General features: G+C 45.3%; 1 protein-coding gene and 1 long non-coding RNA gene across 2 annotated transcripts in view; one reads left to right on the top strand and one right to left on the bottom strand.

Annotated features, from left to right (window-relative positions):
• LOC135228766 (uncharacterized) overlaps nt 1–7,684 on the bottom strand; it is a 213,488-nt gene extending 205,804 nt beyond the window's left edge. The window contains exon 1 of the long non-coding RNA XR_010319600.1: nt 7,616–7,684. This is a non-coding gene — a long non-coding RNA (uncharacterized LOC135228766). The remainder of the gene's footprint in view (nt 1–7,615) is intronic.
• Nucleotides 7,685–7,781: 97 nt separating this feature from the next.
• Nucleotides 7,782–9,064, top strand: LOC104846398 (collagen alpha-2(I) chain). Its single transcript, XM_064277315.1, is given in 5 exon segments — nt 7,782–8,005; nt 8,007–8,038; nt 8,041–8,198; nt 8,200–8,335; nt 8,850–9,064. Coding segments are annotated over 5 exon segments (750 nt in total). The 5' UTR covers nt 7,782–7,796.
• Nucleotides 9,065–21,271: the final 12,207 nt, after the last annotated feature.

Raw genomic sequence — 21,271 nt, 5'->3', positions numbered from 1 at the left:
GCCTTCACAAGGCCTTTGCGATAAACACACCTCCAGCTGGTACCCTCCAACGGATCCTACGACGAGCTTACGAAACTTTCTCATCCATTCTAAACTCTGACACATTCCTTACCTCTGGAAAGTCCTTTCTCTCCATTTCCCACTCCTCTGAGGCCCTGGTGGAATGACTGCTCCTCCATGCAGCCTCCCAGGGCATCCCAGTAGAACAGTCCACCCTTCTCTGCAGTACCTCATATTCTCATCTCTCTTACACCCCAAACCTTTAAAACATCAGGATCTAAGTACAAGTCTGTCTCCCCATATTAAGCTATGGGTTTCTCAAGAGATGGGCTGTCTTTTTCAACTCTGTAATCCCAGAGTCAAGACAACGCTGAACACGTGTTGATTGAACACATCAACACAGAATTCAACGTAGCTGCACTTCCTTGCTCTTTACCAGGTACCCAAGCACTGTGCTAGAACAGTGTGTATACTGGGATGAACAGCTTACCCTTCTCCCCATTTGAGAAACTGACACCATCCATGACTCTTTCTACAGGACTCCCTTGCCTTCAATAGGGTATAAGGTCAAAATGGGAGGACAGAAATATCTTGGCATACAGACCGAAAAGTCAAAGAAAAATTTTAGGAGTGTGAGCAGAAAATCAATTTGCTTTAATCTAGAAAAGACCAAAAAACATATATTAATATATTTTATTCTAAGGGAATTTTATTCCATATAAGGTCTGTAGTTTAAAACTTGAGGATCCAATCTCATTCATCCTCAGATTATTTGCGGAAGAGGATCCAATCTCATTCATCCTCAGATTATTTGCTTCCACTAACCTACTGCCACTGAGTCGATTCCAACTCATAGCAACCCCATAGGGTTTCCAAGGCTGTAAATCTCTACGCAAGCAGACTGTCACATCTATCTCCTGTGGAGCCACTGGTTTCAAATTGCCTACCTTTCAATTAGCAGTCAATTGCTATAACCACTGGTCCACCAGGGCGCCTTGATTATTTGCTCAGCAGGTGTAAAATATATTACTAATCTCTTATAATTTTTTTTTTTGGGGGGGAAACTAAGAATTCTGAATTTCTGAATAAGACTCCAAATGGTTCACTTAACCACGTTAAAACTCTGAGTTAAGACTCCCAAGGAGAAGGCATTCTGAGATGGTTCATGCCATCTGGATGCATGTCCTGGGCCACACAGCCTGAAGAAGGATTCAACAGGCCTTCATTTAAGAGCAGCTCTGCGTTTGGGCAAATCAATTACAATAGAGCCTCAATTCTCTTACCTGTAAAAATAGGGGGGAGGAGAAACCAGACCCACTGAGCCATGTGTTCCAATCCAGTTCCTAATTCCAGGAGTCTCTTCTGGCAAATAGGAATAAATATCAAGTCCTCTGTTCCCTTCTTTCCATACATAACTAAGCAATAACCAACCAGTTGGCCAGTTGTTGTGGAGTTGATTCTGACTCATGGCGACCCCATGCGTCTCAGAGTAGAACTGCACTCCATAGGGTTTTCAATGGCTGGTGTTTCAGAAATAGATCACCAGGCCATTCTAGTAAAGTGCCTATGGGTAGATATGAACCTCCAACCTTTCAGTTAGCAGCTGAGCACATTAACCATTCGCACTACCTAGGAACTCCTAAGCAATAAAAAAAAAAAAAAAAAAGCAATAGGTTATATAATTTCCTCCATATTTTCTTTTTAAATGTAAGGAAATGTAATGTTTTTAAATGTTCCAGAGTTTTTTGCTAAGTCGTTTTTTTTCTCTCTCTCTTCTCATAGGTGAGGAGCCATGCTGGGTATTTTGCCGTCCAATATCCATTCTCCTTGCTCTGGTAACGGCACTCTGAGTTTTCCTAGGAACTACGCCCTCTCCAAAGGATATAACTTGTTGGAACTTTCCACAACGATGTTAACACTCCCCTAGCCAAGCAGCAGACGTCTGATCCAAATGAGGACAATTAGATAATCTTCCCATGAGATCTGGGTCTTACGCAGCGCCATAAGGCAGAAAATGGCCAGAATTGATGCTTCTTATGGTCAGTGTCCTCAGGAGACCTTTGATCACCTTCTACTCCTCAGATCTTCTGAGTCTCACTGGTTTCTGTATTTCCCCAAAACCAGTTTTATCATTTTTTCTTTGGTTCTGTGATTATCTTACAACCTTACAATAAAAGGATTTTTTTGTTCACAATAGTTGTTTCTGTTGCTTGCAGCCAGAGTCCTGAAGGATACAACTTTTTAGCCCAACCATTTTTTAATTCTTAAAATTTGCCACCTACACCTTCCTAAAAACCAAAACCCATTGCCATCGAGTCAACGCCAACTCACAGCCGCCCTATAGGATAGAGTAGAACTGCCATAGGGTTTCCAAGGAGCAGTTGGTGGATTCGAACTGCTGACCTTTTAGTTAGAAGCTGAGCTCTTAATCACTGCGCCACCAGGGCTCCTATGTCTCTCTAAAAGCCATAAATGTAATGCGGGAAAGCAGAGCAATCCATTTGCTTTATTAGAATCTCAGGGGTGGGATGTAGGGACTTTGCCGATAAGAAACTGACAAATCAGAATAACTCTTCTCTAAACTCCTACCCACCAGGAAAAGGCCCGCAAGGCAAACACGCACACAGGGCAAAAGCTGGTTGATGGCAGCAACTTAGTGTGACTGTAGAATGATACGTATGTGGCATTTCCAGCCCCACAGCCTTCTGGCAAACTGAAAATTAAAGGGAAACTTGGAGCTCCACCCAACTCATTCCCCTTCTCAGAATTTTGGACTCTGACAGTAACCACAGTTAACATTGTGCACAATTACTAAGTAGTTATTACCTATGAAGCATTGAATCAAAAATTTTTTGTCTTATCTCATTTGAGCCATACAACAACCATAGTTGGTAAACACTGACATTATTCCTATTTTACTGATAAAAAGACTGAGGATGGGTTAAGAACTTATCTGAAGTCAATAACTAGTAAAAGCCAGAACCAAGATGAAATGGTGGTCTTCCTCATTTCCCAGGCAATAGTCTTCACCACAGTGGCACCTTCCTGCCTAATGTGTGTAAGAAATCAGAGTTCCCTGGTGAACACAATGCAAAAACCTAAGGGCTTCATTATTTTTCTGGTCAGGAACAAACGCCCAAGGGGATGGGTATCAAAGTGGGCTGCCCTGGCTTTATCAATCACCTTTTCTCTTCTACCTACCACTTGAGACTTTGCCATCCTCCAGGTAAAGGCAAACCAGCTCTGCGTACAGACAAACACTATCTTACCTGGAGCAGGAATGTTTTCCAGGATACAATGAAAAAGAAGACTCATAGCACACAAGTTAACAGCTCTCAAGAGCTCTGTTAAAGCGGTCACTCCCACAGGCTTACTGAGGCCTGGGAGAGCTTCAGGGAACTCACACTTTGCACTCTGTAAGCTGCTCCTCTGCTCCTGAAAAAGGGAAGCAGTCACCCCAAAGTTAAGTTTGGCACTTAAATACCCTCTCAGAGAGACTTTCAGGTGTAAAGAAGATATTAAATTCTAGGAGGACAAATTAGAAAATGTCAATATGTTACACATTCATTCAAGAAAAATTTACTGGACAAGTCTAGCTAATAGGATTGTACCACTGTTATTCCTTCATTTTGATACACATACCATGATTATGTAGCATGTTAACATTCAGGGAAGCTGGGTAAAGGGCACACAGAAATTCCGTCTTAACTTTGTAATTCTTTTACAAATCTAAAATTATTTCAAAATAAAGGCTTTAAAAAATGTGCTGGACAGGCTGGGAAGTTCATCAATGAAGTACACTTGGCGTAACTGTAAAGAGTCCCTCTAACCCCAAACCACGAAGATTTGCAAACTAAGGCTGTAATGAGTTGAACAGACAAAAAAGTTTGGTCACGATACCTCAAATCTAGGCCATACAAAACACTGGAAACCCTGGAGGGGAGGTGCAGTGGTTAAAAGCTACAGCTGCTAACCAAAAGGTAAGCAGTTTAAATCCACCAGGTGCTCCTTGGAAGCTCTATGGAGCAGTTCTACTCTGTCATATAGTCGCCATGAGTTGGAATCAGCTTGGTGGTACTGGGTTTTATTTTGTTTTGTTTTATACAAAACATTAAAGAGTAAAATATGGGAGAGCAAGAAAACACGAATGAGATGAAGCTGAAGGAGACAAGAATCATTTATATATGGCTGGTCTGGGGTCAAAGGAGGAATTCACATATCTGCATCATTAACTTGATAACCCAGAGTAAGACACTGGAGCACTGGTCCTCATTATAATAAAATTTTTTTTAACTTTCCCAAAGGAAGCGTCATACCTAGCCAAGAGTTACTTGGCATAACCAAAGCATTTCAGAAGAGTTTTAAAAGGCACTAAAAAGACGGAATATTCAGGTCCAGTGGAAAACTTTGTAAGAAAATTCTGCAAATGATCCACTCCAGAATCATGAACACCTCCAAAGATTTCAACGTCATTTAATCAAGGGCCAAAAAAAAAAACCCAAACCCACCACCATTGAGTAGATTCCAACTCATAGCAACCTTATAGGACAGGGTAGAACTGCCTCATAGGGCTTCTTCCAAGGCTGTAATCTTTATGGAAACAGACTGCCATATCCTTCTCCTGAGGCGGCACTGGTGGGTTCAAACCAGTGACATTTTGATTAGCAGCCGAGTGCTTAACCACTGCACTACCACAGCTCGTTTTCTCAAGGACAATGACCATTTATTCTTCATCTCTAAGACCAGAATAAAAAAGATTTGTCCAGCTTAGAGGATCTTCTCTTCAGGTACGAGGAAGAAGGTCTTGAAATAATGGGTACAGAAATACCTCACTCAGTCCCAAAGAGAGTTACACCACATTGTCTTCGGATGTTATTACAGGAAACCACTTTTTCTAAGGGTCTAATACCTCCTCTTGGTACAAAAGAGGAACAGATAACCTATTTAGGGTCTTCTGCAATTCTCGGACTACAATGTGGCTGCTTCAGTATTTCCTTCAACAGTACTTGCTCGAGAGGAATCAGGCATCATTATTCTAGGAAAAGAAAGTGCCAGTTGCGTCATGAACCTCTGGCGCAAAAAATCCCTTGACTGGCCCAGTTTTCTAACCTCCCGTTTGGAGACTTTCTGAGGACGTATGACCATGAACCTACAACTTAGGAGACAAGCTGGCCTGGCGCTAAGCTCCAATTTCTTTTTCAGTGAGACACCTGGGGTAAATTTATGAGAGAATAAATCATGGCCCAAATCATAATCTGAAAAAATGCCATTTAGGGGGCATCTCCTGATTTCAGATAAATGATTCGGAATTCACAGTTTATATGCTTATTCGTCTTGGGTGAGAAGAAAACAATAATCCAATAAATCCCACGTATACGATACTGCTTTTAAACCCTGTTATGATTCTCTTAAAACAGCTTGGTAACACCACATTCATTTTTAACCCAGTTCATCTTCCATTTATTTATTCTTTTGGGTAGAATACTTCATGAAAGGGCCTTTCATTAGAAGATTTGCTAAGAAAAATCAATTTATAACTTTGCCTTAGGATCCATCAAAGCTAAAAGCAGCTATTAAAGTCTGAAACACAGCAAACATCCTCAAAACTCTTTAAGAGAACCAGCAGGAAGAGTACCAGAGGCACGCAGAGGGTTAACACAGCTGCTTTCTGGGTCACAGGAAGGATGAAAGATGATTTTTTAAGGCAAACACCTGGAGGGAAGAAAGTAGTGTTTTGTTTCCACCTCAAGAAATTGCAGACAAACATAAAGCAAATCACATCAGTGGAATTCTCAATTATCTGCACATGCTAATTAACTAAATGTAATCAACCTGCTTTCAGGCCTCTCTTCCCCTCCTGTCATATTTCCAGCGCCCCCAAGTCCCCATGCCTCACAGCCCGTAGAACATTAGACAGCCTGCCTGGTGCATCAAAGGGAAACAAATAAGCCCAGGGTTTTGCTGATAGCAGGAATTTCTTCTGCTCAGGGCGTGTGAACCCACCATATGGAAACAGCACTGGCTGTATATTTTAATTATTCCCCACATCTATTTTTGCAAAAGAGACTTAAAGTTCAATTAGGTAATATGACGCTCCGTTAGGGCTACTTCATAAAACAGAGACGCAGGCCGTCACTTAAAGTAGTAAATATGCAGTCACAACAGAATTAAATATTCATGAAATCAAGAGCAACTGAAAAAGCTGTGGCGGATATTAGGATATTAAAATTCATCATAGTTTACAGAACGTAAATCTTCTATGCATTTGTAAGACACCCTGATCCGGTCTAGAGTGTGTGCAAATTCCAGTTCCTTGGGAGATTGCCATTTAAATTACAACATTGATCTGGGTAGACAAACAACAACCTCAATTCTTAGCTCAGTTTCAAAATCCAAAACAATTTCGAGTATTTGCAAATCTCAACTTGTAAAGTGATCCTGTCTTGAAATACAAAACAGCAACACTCAATGTGATCCCGCTGGGCTCCGGGTATTTGTTTAATCCACTAGTGCTTTAGGAAAACTCCAGCAGACACCAAAGCCATCTCCAGGAGGGAGTACTTCATAAAATGCAATTCTTCCCTAACCAGCAGACGTGCTCATTTTCCCGTCCACTTCCTTAAGTAAGCAAAAGTGAAAAAGTATACCGACTGACCCTTCTTTTGTTCCATTATTCTGATTTGTTGAACCAACCTTCCCCCAATATTAGCAGCCAGGTTCAAAATGTATTAACAAATACACGTGTGCACGTTATAGAGCCACAACTAAACAACACTAGCTTCCACGAAAACAAACTCCAAGTGTGTCCGGAAAAGAAGACTATAGCCAGAGACACAGCTGTAATAAGTGCGCTCTACTTATATTACCAAGGCATTCTTTTCTATTCCATTTCCTCTTATTTTATGATTTTCTCAGCAGAAGAAACATCAACCCCACAATGGTATCTGAGCCATTTCTTACTGGAATCCAATTACCTGAAGAACTCTCCACAGTAAGGAACAGCTATCCCCTGGTCTACAGTGACACAGCAGGGCTGCCAAAGACTTGCAAGGCTCCTCTGCTGCCAGGCGCTTGGTCCCTGCCCTCCCAGGTAGGCGGCTGGCAGTCAAGCAGGAGGATCCTGAGCTGGGTCAAGCAGCACTCTCAATTTTGCAAATGACCCAAACTTTGCGCCCATTATTGTCATCTCAGGTTGATGTCGCCTCCCTCCAAGGAGTCTCAGAAGCCACTTGGCAACTCCTGAACACATATGTTTCCTTTAGACCATGCAAATAAGCTTCCGTTAGACAGCAAGGGCGAGCAAAAGTCTCTCAACGCTGCTCCCCTGAGGTCCTGTGCTCTGCTCTGGGCATCGCACCGCATGACCAAGACTTTTCTCTGCACACACCGCTAAACACGGAAACCAGGACAGACTTCTGCACACGCCTTCCAGTTCGGAAAGTCACTATCGCCCACGGATTCTCTCAGATCTCACGCCTTCCCCACATCTCCCCCCTCCCCCAGCACAAGCGAGGGAAGGGGGCTGGGGGAGCGGAGGGGTTCAAGTGACAGCCACTAGTATAGAGCTCCTCGGTTTGGTTCAAAAGGTGTCACAGCGGCAACACTGTGGACCTACCTTGCTGTCTCCTTTCTCGCCGTTGGGTCTCTTCTCGGGGTCGTCGCTGTCCTCAGCGCCTGCACTCTCGCCGGGCAGTTCATCGCGAGCCAGCTGCTGCGGCGGCGGCGGCGGCGGGGGCTGGGGCTGGGGCGGCGGTGGCGGCGCCTGGCAGGCTCCGCCGGCCCCCTGGGAGCGGGGGATGGGCTCCGGGCGCGGAGAAACTCCGTCAACATCCATCTCCATCTTCCCATTCACTGGAGGGCAAGACAAAAGCGGAGCGGAGACTTGGCAGCGGCGCCCGGCGGCTCCTCAGCCGCCCGTGGCACGCATGGCTCGCCGACGAGGGGCCGCCTCCCGCGCGCCCGCCCTCCTGCCACCCTGCGCCCGCGCTCCCCGCAGCTCCGCTCCCGCTCGGCTCCGGCACGGGCGGCGTCTGGGCCGGGAGCGCCCCGAGCGGCTGGCCGCGCGTCCTTGGAGCGGTGGCCTTCAGGCGCCCCCGGCAGTCCCGCTAAGCAGAGAGCATCCCGGCGGCGGCGGCGGCGCCTCCCAGCCGCGCGCCCAGCCCCGGGGCCGCCCGGGGACCTGCTCTCCAGCCAGGCCTCCCGATGCTCGCCGCGTTCCAGACTCTCCTGGGGCCTCTCAGCGTTTCCCCTCCCCTCCAACCTTCGGAACAAAGTTACTGGAAGAACCAACCCGATCGCCGGGATTCGCCGGGGGAGACTGGCAGGAAGAGGGGACGTCAGGTGTAAGTGAAACCTACCATCCCCGCCCCCTGACCACGCGCCGACCCTCACCCTAGCCCCCTCCCCAACGCCGAGGACCCGCGGAAAAGGAGGATTTTCCGACCTGTGCAAGGCGGTGGCGGCGAGGATGGGAGGCAGAGGAGCCTGCGGAGGGCTGGTGGCTGATGCGCCCACCCCCAGCCCCAGGCGACCCCCAGCTGCACGCTGGCCCCAGTCCCCTTCCCTCCCTTCCTCCCTCCCGCGGCCAAGCGTGTCTCCGAGGTCAGCCTCCCTGGTGCACCCGCGGGGGACTCCCAGGGCGCCCACTCCTCCGCCTGCTCCGCGCCACACAGCCTGCACTGGGGAGCTGGAGTCCAAAGGAGAAGCCAGCCGCAAATTCTGGGCAGAGAATCCACCTACCCTTGCCCCCCGCCGGATCGCCGGTTGCAACCGGGAGGGCGTGGGGCCCCGCGTGGCTGGCAGGGACCCGAGGCTCGCTGCGCGCCCGAGTTGGGCTTAAAGGTCGGCAGCCGAGGGTCGATGGGGGAGGAGGAGGGAGAAGCGAGAAGTTGCTGCCAGGCATCTACTGCAATGGGCCCCGGGGTGGGCGCCAGCTGGGCGCCGCCTCTCCGGTGCCGAGAGCTCTCCGGTGCTGGAAGGGCGTCCTCAGCAGGGCGAGTCTCCAGGAGCTCCGGGGGCGGCCCGGGGGGCAGGCGGCCAGCTGCGCCTAGGTGTAGATGTATAGTTATAGAGCTATAGATGGCCAGGGTAGACTTGGAAATTCTTAAGTCGGGGCTCACCGTCAGTCAGGTGATCTGCATGACTTCTAAATTTAACACCACTTGGTCCTGGGGAGCAGCTTACAACTTCATGGGGACTGTTAGTGCAACTCTGCACGTCCGGAAAGGACCTTCCAGCAGCCATGGAGAGAAATAGCGAGCTATTAAGAACCTGTTTAATATTAAATACAGCCTATTGTTCTGGGCTTTGAGTTCCATAATGCCCCCAAATGGATCAGCAGATAAATGAACTCATGTGTTTCTTAGCAGAAGGTGGCTTTTTTCCCCTAAAATATAATGTATCGCAGATAACTCATGAAACTGGGGAATTGTATTGTTCATCTCATTTCTGTTTTATATTAACTTAAAGACAACTTGACCATATCAAGAGACACTGCCCAGTAGTTGCAGTTACAGAAGAAGACATTAGTACGACAGAGATTAATTGCCACTTTAATTTAATCAGTGTAGACAGCCAATCTGAAGTAATTCAGTCCAAATATGCCTTTGGAAAGGAAAAGGTTTGGTGACCAAATTACACATTTTTGGCCTCAATTCCTTCTTCAAAATTTCTAAAAACTGGATTTCAAATTCTTTTTGTAAATTGGGAACATGTGAAAAATAAGGTGAGCTTGCTTTAGTCTGAGATTCACCATTTTTTAAGTGACATTATGACCCTTTATGTAATAATGCACCAGCCAAGAAAATACATGTTGAACTGTGTGCCTTTGAGTTTACTTACCCTGCACTTCCTCTCCATTACAGGGCAATAAACAACAATTCTTAGAGGATTTTTGTAATGAATCACATGATTTGTGTGGTAACAGAGTGCCTGGTACATAGTGAGCGCCCAAAAATGTCTGTCATACAGAGAACCGTAAGATGTTATGAGCACACATCTGAGGATCTTTAGGGAAAAGAAATTACTAATTTAATTTTTTTTTTTATTTAAATAGGTTCTAAATCAGCCAATGTAAATCCTAGGAATCACAATCGTCCAATCCCATTGTGCCTGAGTGCAAGGCCAACTTGGTGGTAGCTGACAACAACAAAGGGTATTTAGTATCTTCAAGTAATGAAGTAATATAGCCCCTTCTGAAGGCACGGAGAAAGTCAGTGGTGTTCTGTGAAGTTTTGAGTTTGACAGGTTTTCTTTCTGTGATGTAGAAATAAGAATCCCATGTTAGCTCAGACAGGCGCCGGAATAGTGACTGGAATATTTTTCTTTCATGCTTGTTACTTCTAAAATGTGTTTGCGAACTTCTTTGAATGTTTAAATGAACATCAAAATAAAGATACAATACTTCAACTAAATTTGTCCTAAATTTAGACATATGCTTTTAAGATACCTATTGTTACGTGCAAATATGTTTCCTTCTATCCCTCTTGTTTTTTAGGGACAGACTTTTTTACGCATCTGTCAAGTAAATATGGACTCAGAAAATATATTACATTTCAAAACTGTTGATTGCACCTAATTATACATGTAAATTGCTACTTCAAGCATGCAGACAGCTTGCAACATTTTAGAAAATTTGTCCCTGGTAGTCATCTGAGGTATTTGAGTTACTCTTTTGCTGTTGCCATAAACCGCTCTTCATTTCTCTATTAACTTTCCATTAATAACAGGTCTTTGAATAATTTTGTCCTTTTGCTGTCTTTCGCAGATAATTCAAAACAGCAAATCAGCACTTTCAACAAATTTACCCTTTCCGGTGTTTATACCAGACTGCTGGCTTTTTGGAGCCATTGAGATGAGACTGTACAAAAAGGTGTCCTGGGGGAGTTCTCTAACCCCGTGTCACTCAATGTTTGGTCTGTGGACCAGTAGCATCCCAACACCTGTCTGTTAGAAATGCAGAGTCTCAGCCACAACCTGAATCAGACATTGCATTTTAATAAGCTCTCCAGGTGATCCCTGTGCACACTGAAGTTTGAGAAACACAGCTCTCTAATGCATCACGTGGTTGGCCTTTCTACATTATAATTGTCTTCCCGCCTAAAATGCTACCCAAAAAGGCTTATTAGGAAAACACAATCTTAGCAACTTTTTTTTCTCATGACCTTATATTACTCCCCCCAGGATCTTAGTGTTGCATAATAAAGGGTACATAAATTAAGAATGTGTCTATGTTGTGTATCTCTGGTAAAGAGTAACAAGTGTGCATTTTCTAAAATCAGAAGACATGAACCTAAAAAGAGAAGAGCAGTTTATCATGAATAATAAACTTTATGCAAATATGTGGAACTAATTACGAAAAGCTTCGTTATTCTTAACCTCTGCTTGTGACTTGAAAGCCCACAGTTGTACTCTGCTGGGATTATGGATGTCTTTTATTACAATGCTAGCAAAAATCACCAAGTTTCTATCTATGCGGTGACACTCTACTAAAGTTTCGATAGTTTGGAGTAAGAATGGACTAAATTAAGGAGCCCTGGTGGTGCAGTGATTAAAGCGCTTGGCTGCTAACCAAAAGGTCTGCAGTTTGAATCCACCAACCACTCCTTGGAAAGCCTCTGGGGCAGTTCTACTCTGCCATTTAGGATCACTAGGAGTCAGAATCAACTCGATGGCAATGGAGTTGGGTACTAACCTAAAAGTGGGCAGTTCGAACCAACCCAGCAGCTCCTCGGAAGAAAGGCCTGGCTGGCAATCTGCTGCGTAAAGATGTTGTTCAAGTCCGTTCCACTCCTGGAGACCCCATGTGTGCAGAGTAGAGCTGCTCCATCAGGTTTTCAAGGCTGTGATCTTTCAGAAGCAGACTACCAGGCTTGTCTTCCTAGTCACCTCTGGGTGGTTTCGAACTGCCAGTCTTTCTGCTTAACTGTTTGTGCCACCCAGGGGCTCCCCTATAAAGACTAAAGCCCAGAAAACCCTATGGAGGAGTCCTACCCTGTAATACATAGGTTGGCATAAGTTGAAATCTACTGGATGGCAACACATTTGTTTTTTTTTTTGTTGTTAGTTGTTAGGGACTAAATTTTACGCCCCAGTATTTTTAGGAACTATCAGAAGTTGCTGATTTTTTTAATGTGCTTACATGCAGAGATCAATAAAGTGTTATTTTAAAAGGCTATCGAGTACAGTAGAGCCCTGGTGGTGCAGTGGTTAAGCGTTCAGCTGCTAACCAAAAGGTCGGCAGTTCACATCCACCAGCCGCTCCTACAAAACCCTCTGGGGTGGTTCTGCTCTGACCTATAGGGTTGCTATGAGTCAGATAGACTTCATGGCAGTGGGCTTGGTTTTCTTTTTTCTTTTTATGAGTACAGTAGTGCTCACCTTTAAAGTACATCAAGTCACCTGGAGAATGTTATTGAAATGCGGGTTATGATCAGCAGGTCTGGGATGGAGCCTGAGAACCTGTTTCTAACAAGCTCTCCGGTGATGCCAGCGCTTCTCTTTCTGGGACCTGGTAGACTTGCTTCAGTCCTATCAATGCTCCTCAAGTTCTAATCACTTGGGGAGTTTCTTTTAAGTCCCCGTTGTCTAGAGGAATTAAATCAGAATCTCAGGGGGGCAGGATCTAGGCATCAGTAGTTTTTCAGCCTCACTAGGTGTGCAGGCACGCTGGAGAATCAGTGATTCTCCGAGTGAGGCCCCCGGACCAGCAGCGTCAGCATCACCCGGAATGTTAGAAATGCAAATTCTCGGGCCTCGCCCCACACTTAGAGGATCAGAAATTCTGGGGGTGGGGCCCGGTAATGTAAGGTTTAACAAGACGTGGTTGTGATGCTTGCTAAACTTTAAGGAGCGCTGCTATGAGGGCTGATGTAGGGAAGCCCTGGTGGCGTACTGGTTAAGAGCTATGGCTGCTCACCAAAAAGTCGGCAGTTCGAATGCACCAGGTGCTCCTTGGAAACTGTATGGGGCAGTTCTACTCTGACCTATAGGGTCGTTATGATTTGGAATCAACTCGGCATTAACGGGTTTGGTTTTGTTTGGCTATGGTAAAAATCCTCTATGGCTGTGTATTAGAACCACCGGGGGAGTGTTTAAAAAATAGTGATGCTCGAGCCCCCGCCCCTACCAGGTCAATTACATCAAAATCTCTGAGGGTGAAATCTCGCTGGTACTGTGTAGAAGTTCCCCTAGGTGACGGCGGTTGTGCAGACAGTTGACAAACATTTCGATAGACGGAGTTTTTATGTATGCAAATTGGTGTTTCCATGGAGCTTCAGTTTATCCTGTGTTAGTTAAAAAAAAAAAAAAATTGTTCCTTAATCTGCAAAAATGGAGTACCTGGAAAGGTAAATTAGATTACTGTCCCAATTATCAGATTCGCATCAGTATGCTTGGTATTTTCTGACTTTTTTTTTTTTTTTTTTCTCTTCATTACAGCGGCTTGTGCTCTCTGCAACAGGACTTGGGGTGAAATGACTTCAGGTGGCTACAAAATGTACCCGAGCAGCAGCCCACATTGACTAAGGGTTCCTTCCTCGGGTTAGTTAGCCATCTCCAGGGATGTTACTGTAAACCAGAGAGCTGCTGTTAGGGCTTTCGCTCCTTGCAACTCAAAAAATGCAGTCCATGGATCAACAGTAGCAGCGTCACCTAGGCACCAGGTAGCAATGCTGACTCTCAGACCCCACCCCAGATCTACTGCACCTGAACAGGATCCCCAGGTGATGTGTATACACACTCAGTTTGTGAAGCACTGCTCCAGTGTATCTCTGAGACGCCAAGCTGCCACTCGACCAGCAACCTGATCCTGACTCCTTCACCTCTTGGATCTTCATAGGTCTACATCACCCTGAGAACCTTGCTGGAGGATTAAGGCTCCAGTTTACAACAGGAATCTACAGCATCCTTAGCTCTGTTCTAACCTTTCTGTGCTTAGCCAAACCTGTTGCTGGCAAGGTGATTCCAACTCATAGCAACCCCATGTGACAGAGTAGGACTGCTCCATAGGATTTTCTTGGCTGTCGTCTTTACAGGAGCAGATTTCTTCCACGGCACTGATGCGTGGGTTTCAACCCCCAATCTTTAGGTCACTGGTGGGGCGCAAGCTATTAGCACTACCCAGGGGGTCCTCCAGTGGTTAGCAGCAGTGTCTCATCGAATTTTCTGCAGTGATAGAAATGTTCTATATCTTCTCCTCGGTACAGCAGCCACCAGCCGCATGTGGCTATTGAGCATATGAATTATAGCTAATATGACTGAGAAATGGAATTTTACTTTTATTTCGTTTTAATTGATTTAAATAACCTCATGTGGAGAGTGGCCCATATCGGACAACAGAGCTCCAGCCTAATCATCCTTCCTAAAGCTCCGCCCTTATTCAAATCCCCAGGTTGAACTCCGCCCCCTCCTGCTCGGCTTGTGTATTAATCCCCAGTGAACGCAGCAGGATGGAAAACATCTACCTTGCCACCTCGTTTGCATAATAAGTAACATTATGCTTATTATTTTGAATGAGAAGAGTTTAACTTGAATTAAATGCCACCAAAAGTTGTCAAAACCTTTTTCATCGTATTCATAATGACATAGCTTTAATTTTACAGCCTTTTCAAATGTCAGCACACATGGGGTGCGTTTGAAAAAGCACCTTAAAAAAAAGAGAAGACTGCAAATGGATTCAGGGTACGAGACACACAAAGACACCCCCTCCCCCAGGACCCTAGTGGCATGTGATGGAATGTTGCAGAAATTAAGAGTATATGTATGTGGAAAATAAATACCCAAACTTGCAGATTACTGTCCAAATGGAAGACAAGATATGAAACAAGGGATCGTAGAGTTAACTGTGCCGGAAGATAGCCCATGAAATTCAAAATAGAAGTGTACTCAGCAATTAGCCTGAAAATAAATATCTAATCTCTGGAACCAATGGAATGGAACGGAAGGGAACAACAACAGCAACCAAATAACATTCACTATCTGAAGACACATAGCACTCTTTTCTCCTCCAGAATTAAGACGGGGAGCAAAGGCCCTGAGATCAGAGGGTGCTTGTTTGAAAAACAGTGAAGAGACTGGTGTGGTTAGAGGAGAAGCAAGTAAAAGAAAAATATACTATCAGGGAGGTAGTAGGGGGTTGGGTGTGGAACCTAGAGACTTGGTAACACAAGGAACAGAGGGGCCCCCAAATCTGCAAATAAAGTAACAAGAAATGGGCCAGGGCACAGAAACAAAGCCATTCCCCCAGAACAATGCAGCACAGTATCTAAAAATAGCCCACAAACTTCTTTAAAGTTGCCTTTTAGAAGCAGCTGGAGAAAACCAGGCCCAGGGACATGCGCAGAACATCCACCTGTGACCGCTGTGTGGCCTTCCACCAGGGGCAGTGAGGGGCTGCAGCAGGAGCCCCCTAATAAGTCCTGCTACGAATCCCAGAGGCCTCCAGGACAGGAGCCATCTTGGAAAGCTGCTGCAGGCCCGTGCACCTTAGTTAACATATCCCTACCAGTGCCTATGAATAAACATGAATCTTTTCCCAAGAACTTTTAAAAAGCTCGCACCTGTCTTTTGTCCTGTGAGATGAAGGGTAAGCTAGGCCCTCCCCTTCTCCGCTTGCAAGCCTCTTCAATAAAGCTGTGCTCGTGTGGAAAACTACGTGCCTTACCTGCTCATTCTTGACCAGTGAGAGGCAAGAACCTTATTCTGGTAACAGGATGAGTATAGTAACAACCACCCCCACCATAATTATAACAGCACTAAAACCAAGCCCATTGTCAGTGAGTTGATTCCGACTCATAGCAACCCCATAGGACAGAGTGGAATTGCCCCACAGAGTTTCCAAGGACTGGCTGGTAGATTTGAACTGCCGACCTTTTGGTTAGCAGCCAAGCTGTGAACCACTGCACCACCAAGGCTCTTATGTGTTCTCCCACATTTAGTAACAGCCCTGCCCACCGTATATTGCGCGCTCGCGTACAGGAGGCCCTGCAGTCCTCACAACAACCCTGAGATGTGGGAACAATCAGGAATGAGATGACTGAGGACATATTATTTTAACTGGCACACCTCAGAAGAGCAGAATAAAAATAAGCAAAGCCCTACTTGTGAGGGAAGAGGACAGGATTAAAACGAAGTCAGCCCTGCCTTTGATTTCTAAGCTGAGTTCACCACAACCTGTCTTATCAAAGGAGGCTAATGCTAGGAAAATATTTCACCAGGGCCTGTGCCTCGCCTGGCTACTGATTTGGTACTGTGTGATTCAAGATTACACCCACAAAGAAATGTGTAGCTAAGGGCAACAGCCCTACTTCTGCAGGATGGTCACTTCATAACAACGGAAACCAGTAAATAGACTGCCATTGTTGTCCTCAGGGAAGAAGCTCCAAGAGACGACAGACGATTTGTTTTGTGGAAGCTGGCTGTGAGCTCAGGCATCATTCAGAATTCACCCTGACTCTCAGGCAGACATCGAAAAGACCCTCCTGACCCAGGCTCTGCTTCTCCTCGGAAACCGAGGTCAAGTTTCTTCCTAATCCACCTCAGAGGGGAGGGGCAGAGTGAGGGCACAAGAGAAGTGAAATATTCACTCTCCTCAGTGATGGTCTGAAAGGGCCAAGCGTCATCCTATATTACACAACTACAACTTTACTGACAGCCCATGCCTGCTAACACAACTTACTTAAACCACAAGCCCTAATAGTTACTCTACTAAATGTCCGGAGGAGCTACCCCTGTACTTTTGTTCAAACATACACAGGTTTTTTTGAACGGTTGGCTAAAAATATAAGTGTAGGCTATGGCTATGAGGGCTCCTGGGGACCCTGAGCTTTAATTTCTGGGTCACCTGAAAATTTTCCAGGACGTTGCCATTTGAGAGCAGTCCCATTCTGCCCAAGCAACGCTGGAGCTGTTCTTTAGTGAGCTGGCCTGTTTGGCTGCGTGAATCTTGTACTGAATGTCAGTTTTGCTGAGCTGGTCCTAGACTTGAGCAGTGCTCCTGAATACTTGAATAGTGGCACTCAATAGTGTAGTCCCCTCTCACATGCTCTCCCACATTTGATAATCTCCCTGCCTTTACCTTTGATCTTGGCCTCCAGCTTGGGTTCCTGGCTGCTTTACTGGTCTTCTTTGCTCCATTTATATTTAGTATGTTTACTAGGACCTGTGCTGGGCAATGGAGACACAGAGATGAAGCATCCTGTGGCCTTTGCTTCATAAACAACAGCAATTCAGGTAATTGACGTATGTTGCCAAATACTGTCAGAGCACCAGAAACAACAAAGTCTAATAAAAATGCTCCTTCCAGGGCTTCAGCAACCAGAGTTTAGACATCATATATCTTTGAGGAGTCTCCAAGGGGGTACCCAATAAATCACCACCTAAGTTCTTAAACAACTGAGAAATAAGGCCTAAGAATATGCAGGACCAAGATACCACCTGTACGACGGATAAGGTCTAGGTTGGAGGAAGCAGCCTGTATCTATAGGCAAACAGTCTTCCTATTTCTGACCAGGATCAGGCAGATGAATCCAGCACAGGAGTGTTGGGCTGTTGCAAGCTTTGCCTGAAGGGACACATAGAATGCATGCATGCTCCTTGCAGGCAGCTAGCTCCCACAAGGTAAAAGGAAGAAGCCAGCATGCTCAATTCGTTTTCCCCAAATTGACAAGGCAAATAGGTCACTCTTGCTGGAGCAGAAGGAGTCCCTGGGTGGTGTAAACAGTTAACACGATCAGCTGCTAACCAAAAGGTTGGAGGTTTTAGTCCACCCAGAAGTGTGTCGGAAGAAAGGCCTGGCTGTCTGCTTCCCAAAAATCAGTCCTTGAAAACCCTCCGGAGCACAGTTCTACTCTGACACACATGAGTTGGAGTAAACTTAAGAGCAACTGTTTTTTTTTTACTCTTTCTAAAGTAAAAAGCACTGAGAAAGGCCGGGAGTGTTATGCTATTTGAGCTCCCCATGCATAGAAAGAAACCTCAGAAATGGGAAAGATTACTCCCCTCAAGCCAATTCTGCTGTAGTTGCAGCCCCGCATCCAATGCCCCATGTCTCAATCCCCCTCGATGGTTGGTGTCCCCTGTGGGGGGAAGAATTCTGGGAGCCTGCCTGTACACCCCCATTTCCTGTCTCTTGTATCCACTCACTGGTCCTGTATGGCTGTCTGGCTGCCCACCATCAGCTCCACAGCCACATTCCCCTCAATCCTAGAACTAACTTATTGGAGCCCAGGCGCAGTCGGCCAGAATTAACATTCCTGATGCGAAGCTGTCAAGAATTAAACTCCTGACCCGGATCTCATTAGCATCACGCTCGCATCAGCTGAGCAAACCACAAAATTTTACGGAGGTGTAAAGCTTGTGGAGGTGATGCACCAGGGAGTGCCTTTTATCTTACAAGTGCATAATAAATATTACATTTTCATAATTTGGCTTTTTAAACCAGAAATTATCTTTCATTCCCTTGTATAGTATATTTTAGACGACCCACCTGATGCAGTGCCTTGCACATGGCGGGAACTAAGTAAATGTTTGAGAATGAATATTAAAAACCTTTTATGTGGAGACTTAGAAATGATTTTGCATCTTGGAAAATTTCATCTTCAAAAAAAATAATAAAACGTGAGTGAATAGCTATTTGGAAACTAGGTTTTCACTATGGACTTTCTATGAGCCCATGTTTATGTCAGGTTCACCAAAGAACTGTTTTTCTGTGTCAGCAAGTCGATGCCGACCCATAGCAACCCTAAAGGACAGAGTAGAACTGCCCCATAGGGTTTTCCAGGTTGTAATCTTTATGGCAGCTGATTGCCAGGTCTTTTCTCCTGTGAGCCACTAGTGGGTTCAAACCACCGACCTTTCAGTTAGCAGCTGAGAGCTTGACCATTGTGCCATCAGGGCTCCTTGAACAACTGTAGCAAGGTATGTAACTAACTTTGTATAAGTACCTTTTCTGAGTCTATTTTCTTATCTATAAAAGGAGGAACCTATAAATTCCTTTCAGCTCAGACTCTGAGATAACAATACCCAAACTAAACTCAAACCCATTGCCATGGAGTCAATTCCAACTCATAACAACTCTATAGGACAGAGTAGAACTACCCCATAGGGTTTCCAAGGAGCAGCTAGCTGGTGGATTCGAACTGCCAACCTTTTGGTTAGCAGGCATAGCTCTTAACTACTGCTCCCCCAGGGCTCCAGATACCAGTAGGGTGGTTAAATACACCCTGAAAGTATCAAATAACCGTGGGAGGGTGGGAAACCCCCTGTAGCTTTTAATGGTATGCTTTTCATTTTCATCTGTGGAACAGCAGATTTCTTCTATTTCTAGGTAGAGCCATTGGTCTCCTGGTCATTAAGCACGTAATCTGTAGGCTTCACTTTTCCTTTTGGAAGCAGATTATAAAAAACATGTATAATGACAGTAAATAAGAGACATTTTGGAGAACAAAATTTACATGTAAATATAAAGCACACCAGAAACAGTAGTCCACAGAGACATTAATAAACATAATAAATGTGTCTTTAGGGAAAACCAGTAGAATGAGGGTTATGAGTTGCAAGAGCCACCTGGATGCACTTCTAGGAAAGAAAAAAAAAAAAAGACCACTATAATAGGAAAACTGACATTTTAGAGGGCGATATACACCTTTTTAGTATAATAGTCTTCGCATGTCCCTAAAGGGTGTCATAAATGCTTAGAAATTAAGGCACAAGTAAGCAGCAGCCGCTTGCTGCTTCTCACTCCTCCCTTCCTTTCTACCCCTCAGCACTCAGGCTCCCAAGCCCTCTGCTCTGTTGACACTGCTCTGTCTTGTGTCACTAGTCACCTCTCTGCTGACTAAATCCCTGGCCTTTTCTCAGTCCTCAGGTTTCTTGATCTTTAGCCAGCCTTCCGTCCCCAATTTCACTCCAACCTTCTCAAGAAGCTCGTCTGGATTCTCTCCTCTTCCTCTAGCCATTCCCTCGCTCCCTCTCCCTCTTTTCCACTCCTTGTTTCCTGTCCATCTCCAGGTCACCTCCATGGATATCCTCTTTCCTCAGATAGCCCTCAAGACTTCAACTTCCGGATCTCAGAAATAGCGTTCACTTTTAACTACCAGAGAGATTAAGCCCAGCAGTAGGCATTTTGCAGATAATATCTCTTTTACCTCTTGTAGCAGCCCTCTGTAGTGGCCATTATAAAAATAAAACAGTTTTCATCAAGTCGTTTTCAACTAATGGCGCCCCCATGCATTTCAGAGTAGAACTGCATGGGGTTTTCAGGGCTGTGACCTTTTGGAGCCGATCAGCAGGCCTTTCTTCTAAGGTACCTCTGGGTGGGTTTGAATTGCTGTCCTCGCAGTTAGTAGCTGAGCCTTAGCTGTCCATTGGTAACTTGTCTAAAGCCATACATCCTGGTAGTGAAAGAACCAGGGTTTTGAACCCAGGAGTCCCTGGGTGGTGTAAATAGTTAGCACTCTTGACTGCTAACCGAAAGGTTAGAGATTCAAGTCTGCCGAGATGCTCCTCAAAAGAAAGGCCTGGAAACCTACTTCCCAAAAACCAGCCATGGAAAACCTTATGGAGCACAGTTCTACTCTGACACACATGGGGTCTCCATGAGTCACAGTCAAACCTCGTGTTCCTTCCATCTACACATGTCTATCAGTTGTCTATTGCCGTGTAACAAACCTCCTGAAACTTGATGACTTAAAACAATCATATTTATTTGTTTTGCTTACACATCTGCAATTTAAGCAGAGCTCAGAGGGATGATACGTCTCTGGGTCCAAATAGCATCAGCTGCAGCAGCTCAGCTGGGGGCTGAGCTGGGAAAGCCATCCACCTTGAAGATGGCTCACTCACGTGGCTGGCACATTGACTGGCAAGTTGATACTGGCTGATGTCTGGGAACTCAAATAGGTCCATGGGCCAGGGCCTCAGTTCTTCTCCACATGGGCCTCACCAAAGGCTGCTTGGGATTCCTCACAACATGGTGACTGGGTTCCAAGAGCAAAGAACCTAATAGGACAAAGCAGGAGTGCAAGGCATTTTTAGGACTTAGTCACACAGTGGGAACCCTGGTGGCATAGTGGTTAAGTGCTACAGCTGCTAACCAAAGGGTCAGCAGTTTGAACCCACCACGCTCTCCTTGGAAGCTCTATGGGGCAGTTCTACTCTGTCCTATAGGGTTACTATGAGTCGGAATCGACTCAATAGCACTGGTTTTTTGTGTGTGTGTGTGTGTGTTTTTTTTTTTTTGAGTCACAGACTGTCATTCCTACTGTAGTCTTTG

This window comes from Loxodonta africana, chromosome 27 (genome assembly GCF_030014295.1).
Source record: "Loxodonta africana isolate mLoxAfr1 chromosome 27, mLoxAfr1.hap2, whole genome shotgun sequence".
Lineage (NCBI taxonomy): Eukaryota > Metazoa > Chordata > Mammalia > Proboscidea > Elephantidae > Loxodonta > Loxodonta africana.
The sequence above is the reverse complement of the archived record's forward strand: the minus strand, read 5'-3'. Positions and strand labels throughout refer to the sequence as shown.